Raw genomic sequence first — 18428 nt, forward strand, 5'->3', positions numbered from 1 at the left:
AATGCTGGACAATTTGTACGAAAATTATGGTGACTCTTGATGTCATAATCCTCCAGAGCAGATTCAACCTTTGAAGGCAACAGAGAAGCAAATCAGTTTAATTCAATCGGAGGTTGAATTCAGTCTTGGTAAGTTTCCATCTACATCTAAGTTGCTTCCATTCTTAGAGTGTAGCTTTCTATATTTCCTAACAGAGAGTTTGAAGTGTTTCTTGTGGATTCTCCTCCTTGATATGTCACGACCTTCAATTTTGGTTTTCCTGGCCCTGTCAGGTTTTCAAAATCACTGGTCTTTTTATCCACAGTATGCTACACTTTTCAGCCTTTTGCTCTGTTCAATTTAATTAGCAAACACTTTGAGGGAAAACTGATGTTAACGTCGGTCTTACTTGTCTCAGTCTCCCTTCTCAATGAAATCTCAGCAATCTCAAATTCTAATTTGTCTTCTTCCAAGGCCATCACAAATGTATGAAGCTCTGCTGGATTATCTACTTCTTAGCAGGTACTTTTACTTTGTACAGTCTCTTGCTCTATTCCAAAATGTGGCAGATAGCCCAAGAATAAAGGAAGAATGGAGAAATTTTGGTTTACTTTAAAAAGCATCCTTGTCTGGAACATGATTTTCAAGTTCTGGTTGCCTTGGACACTCGTTGATAATTTGGGGGTGAGAAGAATGTAATTATTTCAGATTTTCTAGTTGCTCTTGGAGGGAGTATTGTTGGTCTGCTATAAGCTTCAACATTGAAAGTGGAAATTTTGAACTTTTATTGAGTATTTATTATTTGCCAGGCACTCTGTTAGATCCTTATTGTGTTATCTTTTTTATTCCAGCAGGATTTTGAGATGCAGAGACTCACAGATTAAGGCTCAGAGGGAGTAAGTAACTTGCTCAAAGTTTTTAATAGGCAGAATCAAGAAATATACTTCCAAAAAAAAAAAAAGAAAGAAAGAAAGAAAGAAAGAAATATACTTCCAAGGCTTTTAAAGCCTCTACTCTTTCCATCATACTGAGCTCAATATGGAACATAAGAATATCTGGTAATGGCTACAGATTAATGGTAAACTCTGACTTTATGTCATTTGATCCAAAATAACATAAATTTGGGATATCTAAAATCTTACACAACAATTTTAATAAGGAAACTGAGACACTCAACAGTAATAAAAATTAGATCACTAAATCACACCCTTCAAATTTTGAAGGAAATAATTCATACTTCTGGCTTAAAGGAGCAGAAGATGCTCAACAGAAAAATTTCAGAAAGAGGAAAGGATACGAAGATGAGTAACAGGAAGTTTTTTTTTTTTTAAGTCACATTATGTTGGGGAGAAGTGGCTCTGGTATTTTAAATGCAGAGCTGGACACCAGGTTTATGAAAAGCAAAGGTATATTTGTATAAGGGGTGGATAGTGACTTAACAAAGTGTCGAAGTAATAAGTTCATGATCTGCAAAGTGTTGAAATAATACATTATTTTAGACTTAAAAAAATCAGGTTTCTAAATTCCATTATGTAAATTCTTCCTTCTTATCTGTAGTGATGAAAAGCAAGGAAAGAATGGCAGAAAAACATGACAACTGGAAGTAATGACAATCATGGGTATTATATACAGTCTTGCCTTTTATATAAGTGTCTCACATACACGTTATCCCACAGCACCCTTTTGAGGCAGGCAAGAAAAACATGTCACTGAAGTTTGTTACCACTATTTACTGTGGAGCAAAGCTTGAAGTAAGGCAGATCTGAGTGTGTTTAATGTGGAAAAAATAATTTTAAAGGAGGGTCAGATATGTATACCGAACCAAACAAGTGGAACTGGACAACAGAAGATGCAACCAGCAAACGGGAGGACTGAGAGAAGAAAAGAGAGATCTGTTTAGAAAATCAGCGATTTATGGGAGGATTCAGGAGAGGAAAGCAGGTGGAGAATGGGTTGTGCGTGGCTCCAGATTTACGAGAGCAGCAAGCCCGAGAAGGTCATCCAAAGTGGCACCCCCACCGGGCATGCTGTAAATAAGGGCTAAGTCAGCTGAAGAGCATTATGAGTTTTTAATTGGCCAAATTTACCCAGGCCCAAAGCATTTTGTGCCTATCCTGTACGATTCCACCCCACTTTTGTTTGGCTTAGAAACAGAGCTCTAGGGCCCAAAGGTTGGGAAGCTTGCAGAGGCAGCAAGCCAGCCTGGGACCTCAGCTCAGATGCCTTCTTTAAGGCCAAGAATGCCGTGAGCAGGCTGGTTCTCTAATGATCAGATTTTGATCAATAATCCTCCAGGCTTGAGCTCTTCCGGTGCAAGGTTGAAGGGTCAGCAATGGTCTCCCTGGCAGCTCTGTGTACTGCTGCTTGCCCAGAACCACTCCCAGTTTTAAGCTTCTTATTCACATGCATTTGCCCATCCTTAAAGGATTTTTCTAAAATAAGAAGATAGCAAGGAATTTAGCCTCCTATTTTTCCATGAAGCCCAAAGGAACCTGTAACCTGGGCCATCTGAAGAAGGTGATTAACAGGGCAGGGGAAGGGAAATAATATTTGTCAAATAATTTTGGTTTTTTTTTTTTTCTTTCTTAAGCCTCCCAGCATCCATTCATAGTACTTCTGAATCTGCCTGGTGAGTAAGGTTTGAGTTCCTCAGGTCAGAGAAGGTACATTTATATTTCCTCTGAGGGCATTTGGCAAGTCATCCTGACTGCTAATTGTTCGTATGTTTATACAATGTGAATACACTACAATATCATAGCTACACACTCACGTGTAACGTTACCTATTCATTTGCTCCAGTGTTACTTAAACTTCAGTTCCAATTGGACAAGCACTCACTGATTACTTAGTGACAGGATTGACACTAGTTGATAAAATAAGCAAGCCTTAGTGATTACCTGGATAAGCTGGAGGTAGTGTCAAAGAAGGAGGAATTTGGGTAACTCCTAAGTTTCTTAGTGGGGAGAGGAGAAGCATGGGGAAATTAAGCTGAGTTCAGCTTTGCACATGTGAGTTTAAGGTTTCTTAATCAATGTGCATGTCCAGCTAGAAAATAGCTATTTTTTTTTCAGGACTTACTATATGGTAAGTACTGTGTTAAATGACTTGCATGCATTCTCATTTCATTCTCATGAATATATGTGATAGGATTCAAGGGTTGCCTTATTGAAAAGATGAGTAAACTAAGGCTTAGAGAGGTATGTAACTTGCCCAGTTTGACCAAGTTGACAGTGAGTGATCGGCAGAGTTTAAGATTTAGATATTACACTCATTGACAAACAAGTGGTAGTTAACCCATGAAAATATATGAGACCTACTAGTAACAACCATTTATTGGAAAAGACAGTGAGGATGAAGGATAGGACTCTGGAGAATATCAATATTTAAGGAATGAACTGAGGAAAGGGAATATTCTATGAAGATCAAGAAAAAGTGGTCAGGGACATAGAGAATCAGGAGAAGAATTTTCAAAAAGAGAGCACTCAAAACTGTCAATTACAGGAGAGGCATTTGGCAAATAAAGTCTGAGAGTACTCATTACATGTGCTATTGTGTTGGTCACTGATGTCTTTAGCTAAAGCTGGCTCAGTGGCACATGCGAAGTCAGTGTCCGGTGGTTTGAGGGGCAGATAGCTCCAGTAAAACTGCACTAGGTCCCAACTGAATACACTGGGCCTCCCAGCCTCTGACAAAATGAACCTGTTACCAGCTTGCTACTTGGAAATGTGTTTTTAGTCCTATGTCCTTTGATGATTGCAAAATTCCAAAACAACTTAATAGGGCTATTGGATGGAGGTAAGGATGTATAGAGAGCATTTACTCGGGCATAAGAGGAATGTTCCTGAAATGCCACTTATGATTACAAGAACCAGAATTGGAAGAGCAAAGGAGCATTTTTTTCAACGCTTGCATAAAGTCTCTTTCTAGGAAACATTAAAATATGGGAACTCTGCAGAATTTATCTTGCATTCCACTCTTCTTCTTTGTCTTTTGTTAATGAATACATACTAAAATGTCAACCATGAGCAGGAGAGCATTTCCACCCCTACAGCATGTTATTTGCATGAGGATGGCGGTGTCTTGTTTGTGTGGCATGGAACCTGTGACCTGTCACATGCGATTACCATCTCAGCTTATGAATATGTCAGAGAGTACAAGTCCTGGCTTCCACCTCAGAGGGGAGACTGCTTCAGGTGGGGCTATTCTGCGAGCCAGATGAGGCAGCGTTCTGCCAGCCTCCTGTGCCAGGGAAACCCTGGACAATAATCAGTACCAAACCTAACTATGACTAGGACCACCCAAGGGCACATGGCGGGGACCCAAACCTCCTTCTTACCTTGGTCTGATCTCTTGGCAAGTTTCCTTGCTAGTCCCAGCTTTGCTCCCACTTACTTGGGGAAGAATCCAGAAACAGGAGTTATTTTAAAGAGAGTAGGGCAGAAGGAAGGGTTGGAAAGCCACTCTCAGATACTGGAAGGATCATGAGGAAGAGGGTTCTGGTTAATTACATCATCCAGGGTGTCACATTTTTAATAAACATTGATTGATGGATGGAAGTCAAAGCAAAAGCCAAGAAAAGATCTACACATGTTCAGAGATTTCAAGTTAGAAATGCTCTCCTTCCAACTCTTCCCAGAAGGAAGTCACATGGGGAAAGCAAAGCAGTGATTAGGGAACTAAACAGGCCACAGCGTTCTCTGGGGCCTTCTAAGTTCCCAGGCCAGGCCTGCCGCCTGCCTGGGGGATGAGCATGTGCTCCCAGCCACAGCTTCTCCTCTCCAGACATCTTTCTGCCAGATGGTCGTTCTCGAATTCTAGAGGTGCTTGGCTCTCCTGGTTCGTGCAACCTGAGCCCAGAGAACTTTGATCCACCAATTTTCCCCTCCCTCCACCCCTCTGGCAAGCAGGGCCTGGCGCCTGGACGCAAGGAGAGGCCAGGCGCGGCGACCTTTGGTGCTCTGAGAAGGAGTTCCCTGGCCCGCCCTTGCGTGCCGTGCCGGGGCAGAGCATCAGCGCTGGCTCCCAGGGTTCTCGAGACAGCCTTCTCCCACCTGGCCAGCTGGCAGCAGGAACCGACGCCTTTCACCATTTACCGGGTGAATGCGCTCTCTGCTTGTTCATGAATCTCCCCGTAGGGTTATCCCGATGGTGTTTAATTACAATCCAGAATCTCAACAAATTACTAACGATTTGTGTAAACATAATAAGGGTGTGGATCCAATCCACGAATAATTGCTAATAGAAAAAAATCAAAATTAATTGCTAATAGTAAAACAAAAACAAAAACAAAAACCCATAAAGACCTAAACAAGCAAAAAAAAAAAAAAAAAGAAAAAAAAAGAAATCAATTCTGCAGGGTGTATGCCTCTAGGATTTGCTTTCTTGGGGACCCTCCAAGAGCATCCTCTCAGCCCACACTGCTGTCCCGGGTCTCTGAGGTGAATTCTTCACAGGGACTGAGAACTTTTGGGCTTGGTCCCTGCAGCTGAGGCCTGCGGGGTACCCTGGTAGAAGCCACCCTCTGGAGTGGTGGAGAGTCCTGAGAGTTTTTCGCACAAGATTCCAAAAATAGCGCTCCAGGTCTGCAAAGGGCCCTGCCGCCTGTCTCCAGACCCTGTCCCAGCCTGGCATCTCCCTTCCCTTGGACACCCTTGGAATCTGCACCCGACTTTCAGCTTCTTCTGGGCTCGGAGGACACTCTGTCCGCCCTCTTCCCCACACGCAGTCCTCAGATACCACCCCAATTACTGGAGCGGGACTCGGGGCCTCAGGATTCCAGCGCAGCCGCGGGAGCCGCGCTGCAGAAGCACAACCGACCCCGCACAGGCGGCTGGTATTTGAGCTCTCGGTCCGGAAGACATTTTGGGAAAATATTGTGCATAGAAATTTATATTATATGTGTATTTGGTCGACAAATGTTAAGCAAATGTGTCTGGTGTTTTTGTTGAAACCGTTAGCATCCTGGTTGGTACTGATGGGATTCGTTGATACTATTTAATGTATGACAAGCGGATGATGTTAAGGGAGCGCCTGATTTCTCTGGAAAACACCGTGCAACACAAGTGGAGACGTCCGACTTTGTTTCCAACTGCCCATAGTTTCCCTGTCGCTACCTGTCGGTCACCAACCAGGCCGACGCCACACCCGGGGACAAGGCAACTTTCTCTGCAGGGCTATCTCCCCTCAAATGACAAGAGATCAATGGGTCTACCGGGGAAGCAGCAAGTCCAAGGGGTTCCTTATCCAGACTTTAGTCACAAAGGGCAATTCGGTCGGTAGCAGAGACGAAAAGAAACATTAAATTACAACTGTGTAAATGAGGATGGAGGAGGGAAAAGCTAGGGCCTGTTCCAGTTCTGGGAAGATTCGAAAGGGCTGACCCGGCTACGGGGACAAAACGAGCAGTGCCTCGCGGGGTGTGGAGCGGAGGCAGAAAAGGCCCTTTCACCTAAGCTCCTGCAGCGGGACGCCGGGTGAAAACCTCTGCGCGATTAAGTCGCGTCCATTCCAGCCAGTGGCACTGACGCGTGTGGCGCTCTGCTTGGGCGCGCAGAGGCAGCGGTGTTGGAAATCTCCGCGCCAAGCACCCCCTTCCAACTCTCCCACTGGCTGCGGGCCCACCCGGGGGCGCGTCGGTCTCCCACCAGTATCCCGCTAGCTCCTCCGCGCAGTTCGCCGCGGCCCAGACACGAACAGATGTTTACTGCGTTGAGCCCCGACCGCTGGGGAGACGGAGCGACCGGCTCCGCGCACCGCCCGGCGCTGGCGGGGCTCTGGGCTCCCGGTCGGGGGTGCGAGTGGGCCGGGGGAAGGGCGAGGGGATGGAAAGAGGAGGGGGGAGTGGGTGGACTAATGATGAAAAAGTCTCCTCCATCCCGGCTCCTTAATTAAATGCATGGAAAGAACCGAGGCGAGCACATCTGGTTTCAATCTGCAGCCCTTTGATGGCATCAAATGTTCTTTTCCTAGATCAGGGCTGGAAGTTCTGGGCTAACTATGGCCGTTTGGAGCCCAGAAACCATTTACACACACTCGGACCCTTCTTGCCCTCCAGTTGAGCCTCTGGGTTATAGGAAAAAAAAAAAGTTTAGTAATCAAGGGAATGAGGGAGTATGTGTTTGTGTGTTTAAATAACATAAAACGCCACAAATAAGCACTTAATATTTTACTTACTCGTTATATAGTAACTCATTTCTAATGAGACTATTAAAGCTGTTACCAAATTCCAACAGGTCATGAAAAAATCGCTCAGCACCCCTCTGTCCTCTGTCAAGTTCGGGCTCCGCAGACGGACGACAGAGCATTATCCATAGACTTAGATGGGGGCTCCTCCACCCTTCTCGGTCCTTCCTCCCCTCCCCCTCCCCCCTCGACACCCTGGCTGGACCCTGAACCGCGCAGGAGCCACGGCGACCGCTGGCTCTGCGAGTGCCCCTGTTTCCTCCGCATCTGGGCAGCGCGACCCTCTGGTCTAAGCGTTGTAGCCTGGGGAAGCGACCTTGGCTGCACCAAAGAGGTTACGAAATTGGCCAGGGTGGGGGAAGGGGAGCAATTGTGACAAACTCTTAAGAGTACTTTCTTCCAGCTAAATAAGTATGTAAATTTTCTACTGCCTTGGCCCCGGGATTCCTAGCGGCGGGGAGATTCGAACCGATTCGGCGCCTTCTAGATCTCCCCCAAGCTGCCTTTAGTCCACGGAAGAAGCGTGGGAGAGCCTTCCATTATAATCAGTCCTGTTATTTTATTACATTATTTAGTACGCTGTCTCTACAGGGCCAAATGTAGCCTTAATACGCTTGCTCTCTCCTCGTTTTTTCCGACCCTCCTTCATCCCCACCCACCCCAAAACTGTTGGAACAGCAGGAAACGTTAAAAGAAAAAAAAAAAAAGGCAGAGGGAGAAGAAAATTTGATTGAGATAGTTGTGGATTTTTTTCCAGCAAGTTTCCCCGCAGCTGTTATCAAAACATGCAAATGAGATTTTCCAACAGGATCTTAAACAAATCTGGAGGAGTTAATGCCGAAGCAAAATAATCAACTCGTTTGAAGTGACTGTGGGTTTCAGTTTGTCTTTTCTCCCCGTGATACTATTGCAGGGGAATGATAATTAGACCTTTACTTAAAAAAAAAAAAATCCGAAGGGGCTCTCTCGCTTTCTCTTCCCTCCCTTTTCTTCCCCTCCTCCCTCTCTCCCTCTCGCACTCCCTCCCTCTCTCTTTCTCTCTTGCTCAGAAGTTGGCAAAGGGGGTTTTCTTAATCAGACTGTTTTTTGGTCCGAGGGAAAGGAGGAAGAAGGAGATTGTGATGGAGAACGGGGGTCTGTAAAACGTCAGGCACCGCACAAAGGCTTTGCCACGTAATTACAGGCTCCTATTAAGTCGAGATCTGCCCTCCCAGGGGTCTCCAATTTTCTTGTATTCCCTACAAAGCCTCCTCTGCATGCCAGTTTGTGCCTTTTGAAGTGCCAGAGAGCTTCTTGATCCAACTGAGAAGGAAAAAGGAGCTCAGCAAGAAGAGGGGGAGAAAGCGAAGGGAACGGGGGAAACCCACCACCACCCTCCTTCGGACTCCTGAAGCCCTTTTTTTTCCTCCTTACGAAAAGTAAAGTGAGAATCCTGCTCTCCAATACATCTGCAAGACATCACCCTCTCCTCCTGAAACTTTAGTCACTCCTGAGAATCCACAGGAGTGCGGAGAGGGGGAACACGTTTTCTTGAAGATGTTTTAAAGCTGGAACAAGCCTTCTTCTGTTGGTGCTTGAACTCTTGCCTGGGAATAACTTTTTTAACCTTAAAAAAAAAACCCACTTTGATTCTTCTCTCCCACCCCGTCTTCTCTCTTCTTCTGTTTGCCTAACTCCCCCGCCCTGCTGGCCTCCCCTTTCCTCTCTCCCCCTTATTATTATTTTTAGTGTATGCGTGTGGACGCTTTGGAGAGCTGGAAGGAATTTTTTTTTTCTCCTGACTTGAACATAGGGTGACTTTTAATTTTATTTTTTGTGTGGATTATCTCTTTGGACGGCGCCGGACTTGGCCTCAGGAAAGCAACCGAGGCTGTCGAAGGCTGCTGGTGCAGAACGCTCTGCTCTACAGAAGGGGGTCCCCCGCCCTCTTTCCACTTTTTTGTTGTTGTTCTTCCCCTCCTTCCTTCTCTCTCTCTCTCTCTCTCTCTCTCTCTCTCTCTCCCTCTCCTCTCTCCTCCTCTCTCCTCTCTCTCTCTCCACTCCCCCCTCTCTCTTCCCCACTCGGCTCCTCTCCCCCCTCGCGCCCACAGCGTTTGGTGTTGATTCGAGCGGGAAGAGGGGGGTGGGTGGGATCGGAGGGGGAGACCATGACCTCCAGCTACGGGCACGTTCTGGAGCGGCAACCGGCGCTGGGCGGCCGCTTGGACAGCCCGGGCAACCTCGACACCCTGCAGGCGAAAAAGAACTTCTCCGTCAGTCACCTGCTAGACCTGGAGGAAGCCGGGGACATGGTGGCGGCGCAGGCGGACGAGAGCGTGGGCGAGGCGGGCCGGAGCCTGCTGGAGTCGCCGGGACTCACCAGCGGCAGCGACACCCCGCAACAGGACAGTGAGTGAAGGGGCGCATGCCCGCGGGGGGGTGTGTCCCCGACCGAGGGCGGGGGTCCGGGCTCGGCGGCTGGAACCCGCCTGGGGCCAGGGGGAGAAAGTCAGGAACAGGGAGAGGTCGGTGGCAGCGGCCGGAGGAAGGGCCGATCGCAGACAAGAGAAAAGGATGAGAAAAGGAGGACTCTGCGGAGGACGTAGCCAGGCGGACGCTGGAGGGAGGCTCCGAGGCCCTGCGGTTGGGGTCAGGGACCCTGCCCGCCGCGGACTCTCGCCCCAAAGCCGACTGTGCTGCCTCTCTGTCCCGACCGAGTGGGGCTGCCAGATCTTCCCACTTGCAGGGCGACAGGGCTGGGCTGGAAAAGGGGTCCCAGAGCGGGGCAGACTCCGGGAGCCCGCCTGTTTGGGAAGGCGGTGGGCTAAAGATGCTGAGTCGGGTCGGAAAGGTTTCTCCCGGGTGGCGTAAGCGAGTTCGAGGGCTTACGGGACAGAGGTGGCGGAGGGCACCGCGCACAGAGAGCGAGACCCGCGCTGCTCCGGCGGCGCACCGTGCGCAGGCTCCCGAGGCCAGGCGTGCCGGAGGGGCGGCGCTGGTGCGCCGGGCTGGAGCGCCCGAGCCGCTCTCTGTCCCAGGGTGTTGCAGCCACCTGCAAACGGGTCTGAGATGCCCGGTAGAATCAAAGGCCTGAGTGACACGAGAAGACTCTCGCGAAGCAAAGGGAGTGTCCTTTAGGGGTGAAACCCAAGCTACCGCCCCACATGATCCCTCACAGCAGAGATGCGCTGGGGAAGCGCGGGCTCCGAAGCCGAGCCCGGTGTCACACTGGAGGAGCTCTCCCTATTGGCCCCAAGATTTCCAGAAAAGTCCATACACAGTCTCCCTTCTGCACCCTTCCTGATTGGTATCGTGCCCTTACGGAAATCTCGCCTCGCGTTATTAGCGGTGTCTTAAAAAAAAAGTGACTCCAAGTGTATCCATACATTCTGGAGTCTGTAACAGACCTGTCACCTGGCTCATCCCTGGTGACATAGGATTGGATATTTCCTCCTTGAGGTTGCAAGAGTCAGAATGTGGCTGGAAGTTTTAAAATGAAGCGGATCTCTTTCTCTGCCATTATTTGCTGACTGCTATTTTTTCTTGGAACTTGGAAGGTGTGGAACCAGGGGTCCCGCTGGCATTCTATGATTTCAAAAACAAAAACAAAACCAAAAACATTTCCAAGATTAGACTCTCAGAAAACAGCGAAGCAAACTGGACTCAGAAGCAGCTGGAAACAAGGCCTGTGCAAATTGGAGGGAGCGCCGAGGGCTGCGCTGAAACAGGCCGCAGGGAGGGCCTCTCTCTCCTGCAGGCCGCCTGCCCATTGCCCTGCTTCCTTGGTCCAGGCCTGGGCTCCCCTCAGTTTTTTTTTAGCCAAAAGTCAACTGGGGCCAATCCACTCTACTTCTGTAGAGGCAGAGGGCGACGGGGAGTCTGGCCTGGCCAGTCACTAGGGAAAGACTGGCCAACTCTGAGGAATGAAGACCCGATGTCCCCAAGTCCGGGGTAATGGCTAGGTACAGAGGCAGAGGCGTCCTTGTTGTAGTTATTGGTCCGAGGGCAGGGGTGGGTAGCAGCGGTTTGCTGCTCGCACAGCACAGCCGGCAGCGTGAATTAATCTTTCGCGTAGACATTTTTAGTTACAGGAAAATGCACTGCGAAATAATATGATTATTTTAAAACATTTTACTAGGGAATATTTACACATACAAGAGCACGGAGACTAATATTACGTATCTCCATGTACCCATCAGCCAGCTTCACTAATTCTGCAAATTCTGCCGTTCTTCTTTCTCCATGACTAATTATTAATCATAACATTTATCACTGTTCAGAGAACTAGAGGCTGCACCCACGACAGAAAAACAGGGTCGTGAAGAAACTGCTGCATAGAGGACCAGGGTGGGGCAGGAGAGACCAGCCAGGGTTGCTTTGCCTCAAGAGCAAGCGGAGGAAATGTGAACAGCAGGCCCAGGGTCGGTGGCCGCAGCAAGCCCGGGGTCCAGGCGGCCGGGAGTTGGGCCCCGCGTACTACAGGGCTGGAGGGATGCTGACATTCCTGGCGTTTGACTTTGGGCGGACACTACGAGAAGGAAGCTCGGGTTCTTGGTGGCCTCCTAGTGGGTAGAGAGCGAGGCTAGGCCGGGGAGGCTGGCTGGGAAGCACCCGCAAGCTGAAACGGAGGCCAGGAGATGTGGCCTAGGTATGGTTCCTGCAAGACCCAGGCCTGGTGCAGGAGAGGCTGCAATGATCACGTGGCATCCACGGGGCGCGAGGGGACACATAAGGGTGGCGGTTGGAGTTGGGACCTGTGTCCCAAGGGAAACGGTTGAGATCTGCGGGAACCTGCCTGTTAGATACATGAACACATCTTGAAGTTTCAAGTGGTAACCTAAGGCCTAGTGTGGAGTGAACCCCAGAGGGAAACTGAGGTTCAGAGAGAGAGGATGCTTGAGTAAGAATGATAGGCAATTTCGTAAGAAGGTCGCAGAATGCCGAGCGAGGTAATGGGGACTCTGTCATGGACGTCTGGGGCTGGGAAAGTAGCTGAGAAAACACACACACCCAAACACACCCACAGCCAGGCCACAGGCCTTGCTTTGTAAAGACAGCCAGGGCCTATTCTAACAAGTAGTAGTTGCTTTTCAAAGCAATGTTTCCTCAACCTCCTTCCCCATCTCTGGGATGAGACTAAGGGCAGGGTAAGATGGGTAACAGCAAGTGTCCAAGAGGACACCTGTCCTGAGTCTTGGGCCCCCACCAGAAGTTGCCAAGAGGGCTGTCATGAGCTACGTGGGATTCAGGACCGGTGGGGTGGCACTAGGCCTCCCTGTCTGCAGTGGACAGAATGGCTCAGACTGTGAATTAGGGAAGAAAGGAGTCTCCAGGCAGAGGACTAGAGCTGGGCTTCGAGCTGCATGGGACAGAGGAGGGCATCGGGAGTCAGACGCCCCTTGCAGCCTCCTGGGAGTCTACTACTCCAGAGTGAGAAACCATAACCTCCTTTGGAGAGACGGGGGACATTTAACAGACACCCTTTCCTCTTAGAGCTATACAGAAACACATCCTTCCTAAGATTTCTGTTCAGCTGAAATAAGAAAAACAGACTCTATTTACACTGGCAATATTAATCATTAATATTGCAAATTTTTTTACAAACTGGGTCCAGTGTAGCCGAGAGGCGCTAATCACTGTCCAAAGTGAAGGCTTCTGGATGGTCCCCCCACTCCCCTGTTTCCCCCCTGATTTTCATCCACTCCACTTTCCTCTCTGTTGAAGGATTTCTTTCTCCTTTTACTGATACTCCCAGCCTAGTATACTTCTCAAACTTCTGGGTTCAAATACCTTAAGTGTTTAAAGAAACGTTCCTTAAACACGGTTAGGAATCCAATGGCTAATGGGGGAGTGTGGAGTGTGAAGTGGGGTGGTGGCAGAACAGGGGTAGTCAGGGAGGAAGGAGAAACAACTCATAAAAAATAGGCAGACCCACTCCTGGGAGGATGGTGCATCCCGCTGTCATTTCTTAATCTGAACTTCTGCAAACTCTTAAAAAAAAAAAAAAAAAGCCTGCCTTCCATGTTCCCAACCTCTAAATTAGTGAAACCAGATTGTCCTAATAAGACCTTTTGTTGGAAACACATGTAGTCATAAAAAGGTAGACGGAAAGTCAATTAGACACGCGCGCACACACGCACACATTCACAAGGCGGTGCTAAGTGTGGACCGGGCGCAGCTGGGCCCCGGGTCGCGGCGGGATGCAAATACAGAACAGCGTCGCGGGAAATCGATTTGTCACAAAGGGAGAGGTGTGAACGCGGCGCGAAGGACTCACCCGCCCCAGCCGCCTGCCACACTCCCCAGGGCCCATCTCCGCCGACTTCTCTAGGCCAGAGACACGCTCAGGAGAGCGGGGAACGTTCTCCAGGGCGCTCCCGCGTGGAACTCGCACGGGAATATCAATTCTGCTGGCGTCTCAGCATTTGCAGTCCTTACGGCACCAGAAATTTTCTTATGCGGCACCACCCCGTGGGGCCTTGGAGCCGGTGCTGCCTCTCTGAATTTGGGCCTCAGTTACCACGATTCAAAGGGGAGCTAATGAAATATACCGTTTTAAGCGTAGCCTGGAGGGTTTTTTGCTTTTTCTTTCTTCTTTTTAGAGGAGGCAGTGAAATCTAGGATCATGGGAGGCCACTGAGTCCTCAAGGTCGAATGTCAAGTCCAGAGAAGAGGCTGTGAATCCTGTTTATCTTAACATACAGAAGCAAGGGGTTGAATGGCTTCCTTCTCTTAATATTTTGGAGAAATTTACAGTCTGGTGACTCCCTCGCGATTAGGAGCGAAAGGCGCTTGGAGTTTTAAGCGCCCGGGAGGTAAGCCTCTAAAGTCCGAGGCCCTGACTGCCAATACTCGCTGGGCCTCCAGATCCCCCAACTCTAGAAGACAGTGAGTTACTGGCTTTACCGTTCATTTCGCCGGGATGCCCTTCCCAAGACTCCGGAGCGCCTTTCCCGCACCTTAGGCGTCGCGCAACCCGGCATTTCTGCTCGGCGACCTTAACCTTCTTCCCGGCAAGCTCAAGTCAGAGCCTAGGGGCGTCAGGCGGGCAGCAGGAGGTCACACGGGTCCCGGCAGTTCCTTGGTCTTCCCAGGAACGTCGCTTTAGATTTTACAACATGAGTAAGTAAATCATCTCCAAACCAACAAGATGTCACCTCCCTCCCGCCCCCTGCGAAAAAACCCCCAGCAATTTCGGAGCCAAAGATACCTTCCTAGTCCACTGGCTCAGATCCGGTCAGATCCCAATTTTGAACTTCGTTTCTGGCCAGCAGCCACCTCCGGGTGCTTATTCACTTTTAAATGGCATCTATAGATTTTCAACGGTGAGGAGCCCTACACCAATTTGATTTTTATTTTAGAAGATGTGTTTCTTTTGCAGTTCCTCTCCTATATCCTGTTTACCGGCTCCCTCCTTCGTCAGGGCAACCCATCAAAGCAGACCTCTTCTTACTCCTGCAGAACCTCTCTCCTTCTCAGGGACCCCGGGGCCTCAGGAACAGGGAAGTTGCAGAATTGTGCGCGCCTGTACGTTCCCGGAGACTCCTGAGCACCTTTCGCTCCTGGCGGTTCGAGCTTTAAATGGCTCTGAGAATATGTATTTATTTTTTACCCTTTAGGAGGTAAATGGAGTCAGCAGAAGCCATAGGAAGTACAACTTTTAGGTATCAGGGGAGTGTATATATAGAGGAGATAAGGCTTGCGTTTTGCTTGCTTTTTTTTCTCTTGCAGTGGGTAGAAGAGTTTTGGGGGGAAGAATCCTCCCGAAGAAAATACATAGGTATTCAGCATCCACCATCCAAGCCATTTCTAAGTTCAACCAACAGGATCCTCAGAGTGCTGCTCCGAGCTAGAGATCCGATATTTACAGGAAACATTTGGATAAGGAGCCAACTCTCTGTTGCCACTGGGTGTCCAAACATTTACATAACTACCTGGGATTGCATGCTAATGTAATCCAATTGGACGCTCTTTGTCAAATTCTGCATTTTAATTCGATACGGGGCCAGTACCACTCCCGTTGTTTTGGTTTCCTTCAACGCCCTTTTCAACAATCCAAAGAAGGTGCATCTGTCAACAGCATTATTATCTATCCACAAGAATTTGGATTCTTGAAAATCAAATAGCTTGGTGAGCAGGCTAACAACACTCAATTAAAAACCAACTATCTCCAACGGTAACAATAATATCAACAAACTGCCACAACCTCCTTTTCCCTAAGTGCTGTTTGTTATTAAATCAAACAATGCGGAGATATATAGCCAAGATATCTGAAGAGGAACAATCGTCGGTGTTTCAGGCTCGAGGGGTTTGTTTTCCACGTATGTAATCTTTTGAGTAAGGAGTCTCCACCGTGGTCTGAATATTAGTAGATTCTTGGCATCATCATTTGTCTAATTTAGTGAGGCAGTCTCAAGGAAGTAGTTCTACAGAGAATTATGGGCTATCAGTTTTAGGTTTAAGACCAAAAAAAATCACTACGTTTCACTTGTCCTGGAACCACTTTCCTTGATTGAAAAATATCTGGGAAGCCGATTACAGGGACAATAGCCACTTGAGGGGATGGGAGGGGCACGAAGGCACAAATGGTGGTAGGTTAAGGAAATTTTGTGAAAGAAAATTAAAAAAACATGTCAGAACAAATCAATCACATACACAGGTGACTTCTCAGAAGAGTCTGAGGACAATCAGAATCAAGGATTCTGCTGTACCCGCAGTTCTCAAATACAGGAATTTATATCGGTCCGAGTTATGACCAGAATGCGGTCCTGGAGCACTGGATGTCCCAGCCCCTTTGCTGTACCACGTAATGAGGGAGCTCTAATTCCCAAGGACTTTGACTTTGAGCCTTATTTTTGCCATTATTGATTTTTCCAGACTCAGCTCAAAATGAGGACTGCATTTGAAAAGGGTGTATTAATTAGAACCTCCAAGATCCGAGTTATGAGAAAGGACAAGGACAGGTCCTCTGGTTCCTATTTTGTCTGCTTTCACGGAGTTAATTTGCAAGCAACTGGAAATGTTCTTAATGGCTGAGCGAGGAGAGACTATACCGAAACCCTCATACAGGAATGGCGATCACACTGGCCTGAACTGCAGGCTGTCTATGAATCTTACCTCTTTTTGCGGGGGCGGGGGGACCTGGAGGAAGGAGTAAATAGTTCGAGGGAGAATTGATTCAGTAATTCAGTGAAGAATTTTAATTTGTAAAACAGACCCCACAGTATCTTAGATTTTAGTGTTCTCCATCTCTGCCGCCGGGACAAAGATGCAAACAGCCTCACACCACCTCTGCCCTGGTCCTCCCAGGTCCCAGGGCGCTGGGACGCAGCTCCCGGGCGGAGTCTGGAACGTACCCACGAGTCTTGCCCGACGCGCGTCTCCTTGCCTTCTCCCGCCGAAAGGGGGCGCATTCCCCTCCCAGGCAGAGGGCTTAATTAAGCCTGCCTTCAAAAACCCTTGGACTCAGGCAGGAGAGGGAGACATGCAGGATGACCCTTCTACACAAGCAGCAAAAATTGGCAAATGTCAATAGCGTGAAGTCACTCCAGGGACCACATAATGCCACACAGCTTTGTGTGAAATGAGAGTGGTCAGGATTCCAGGGTTAGTAGGAAGGGACAGGAGGAGAGTGGGACTAGATGACCCTGAGTCACTGGGTGCTAGGGCTGGTGCCTGGGTTCCATGCGGAAGGAGACAGTTTGTCCCTGTGGAGTTTGGTGTGAGACATTTACGTGTATGATCTCCAGGTATTTAAAGAAGGAAGGGCAGATTTAGAGATGGAGAGCTGGCGGTAGTAGTGAGATGCTGCAAAAGTGCTCCAGAAACCCACATTGGTACCTGGAACCATTAGATAGGGCAAAACATCGGCCACCTTAGAGTTAGGCCCTGGGGTTAGGGTAAGCTTCTTTCTGTCAAAGGAAAAACAGTAGTTGCCCCCACAGTCTTGTGTGTGCCTGAAACCTGGGACTTACAGAGACTTACAGGACAGATGAGGCTACATTCTTAATCCTCCCTCTGCCCTGTGCCTTGAAAATCTTGGGATTTTCTATTTCTCTCCTGGTCCATTTCACACCCTGACCTTAGAGGGTCAACAGGACAAGGCGATACTGGGAGCAACAAACTGACAGAACACATATTTTGTCGTCTTAGCATTGATGGTGGTTAATACATACCTTCCAAGATCATCTGAGCTTGGGTGTTCACTTAAAACAGGAGCATGAAGCCAGAACTGTAAGGGAAATTGCTTTCCCACAAACGTTTGTCTGAGAGTAAGAATATTCACTCCATTCACTTAATTTTTCATCATCAGTCATGTCGTTATATTTTAAAGGACCTCACAGCGCTGGAAGGTAGTAGAGTATAAATAAGCATAAAAACAGATGGGTGCACATCCAGTACTCTGCATATACGTGGGGAGGCCAAACCTTTTCAAAGACGATTGAGATATACAACTTAAAGGCCAAGAGGCCCACCTCCATCAAAATTTGAGCCAGGATATGCTAAGTTCAATCAGCTTGACTATGGGCAAAGTGAAAGGCCGAGCCAGCAGTTTGGATATATACAGAGAACCAGGTTTTTCTCAAGTTTCTGTTGTATTTATCCACACACATTCATGCTAGTCTACAGAGGGCTTGGTAGAATTGGCTCGGGCCGGATGGGTGGTGGGGATTCAGGGTCTCGGCCTGACCTCGTCTGCCATACTTTTCCTTCTTTGCATTCATTCCCTGTGCCCCTGTGTCCAAGACCTGGGAGCTGCAGGGAAAACTGGTGCCTGGAGGCCACAGAAGCCTCCTAAATGCTGTTCTAGAATCCTCAGAAGAGGGAGTGCTGTTGAGAAAAATGATACGTAATGTACTAGGTATTTTCCTGCATTCGTCCTCTGTGATAATTCATTTTATAATAGCCCAGTTAGAGACTTCTTAGGGATTGAGTTTTGGGGAACTGGTTACTATTCTGTTTCTCTTTCAAATAATCATAAACAGATGACGTTGAAAGTTTCAATGGAAATAGGCATTGAATCTAAATCTTTATACCTGGGCACTGACATTCATCACCATTAATCCAGACTGGGAGGGGACATTAGATAATTATATACATTGTCACTTTTCTTTCCATTTTCTACCAGTGCTACTTCCCTCAGTACTTGTCTGGGTGACAGCAGGCACGTACCACTGGCATAGCTGCCAAACCATTGTCTGTGCTCAGTAAGTGCTTCTTGAGTGATAGAATGAGCTCCCCGATTTTTGTGGATCCCCTTTCCAACCTAGTGCAAGTACTAGGCCCCC

General features: G+C 48.2%; 1 protein-coding gene across 2 annotated transcripts in view; it reads left to right on the top strand.

Annotated features, from left to right (window-relative positions):
• Positions 1–8262: 8262 nt before the first annotated feature.
• Positions 8263–18428, top strand: part of PRRX1 (paired related homeobox 1) — a 70739-nt gene continuing 60573 nt past the window's right edge. For both annotated transcript variants that reach the window (XM_010984498.3, XM_031435795.2), the window contains exon 1: positions 8263–9549. In XM_010984498.3, coding sequence (XP_010982800.1) covers positions 9309–9549 — 241 coding nt within the window. In that variant the 5' untranslated portion in view covers positions 8263–9308. The remainder of the gene's footprint in view (positions 9550–18428) is intronic.

Source organism: Camelus dromedarius, chromosome 23 (assembly GCF_036321535.1).
Source record: "Camelus dromedarius isolate mCamDro1 chromosome 23, mCamDro1.pat, whole genome shotgun sequence".
NCBI lineage: Eukaryota > Metazoa > Chordata > Mammalia > Artiodactyla > Camelidae > Camelus > Camelus dromedarius.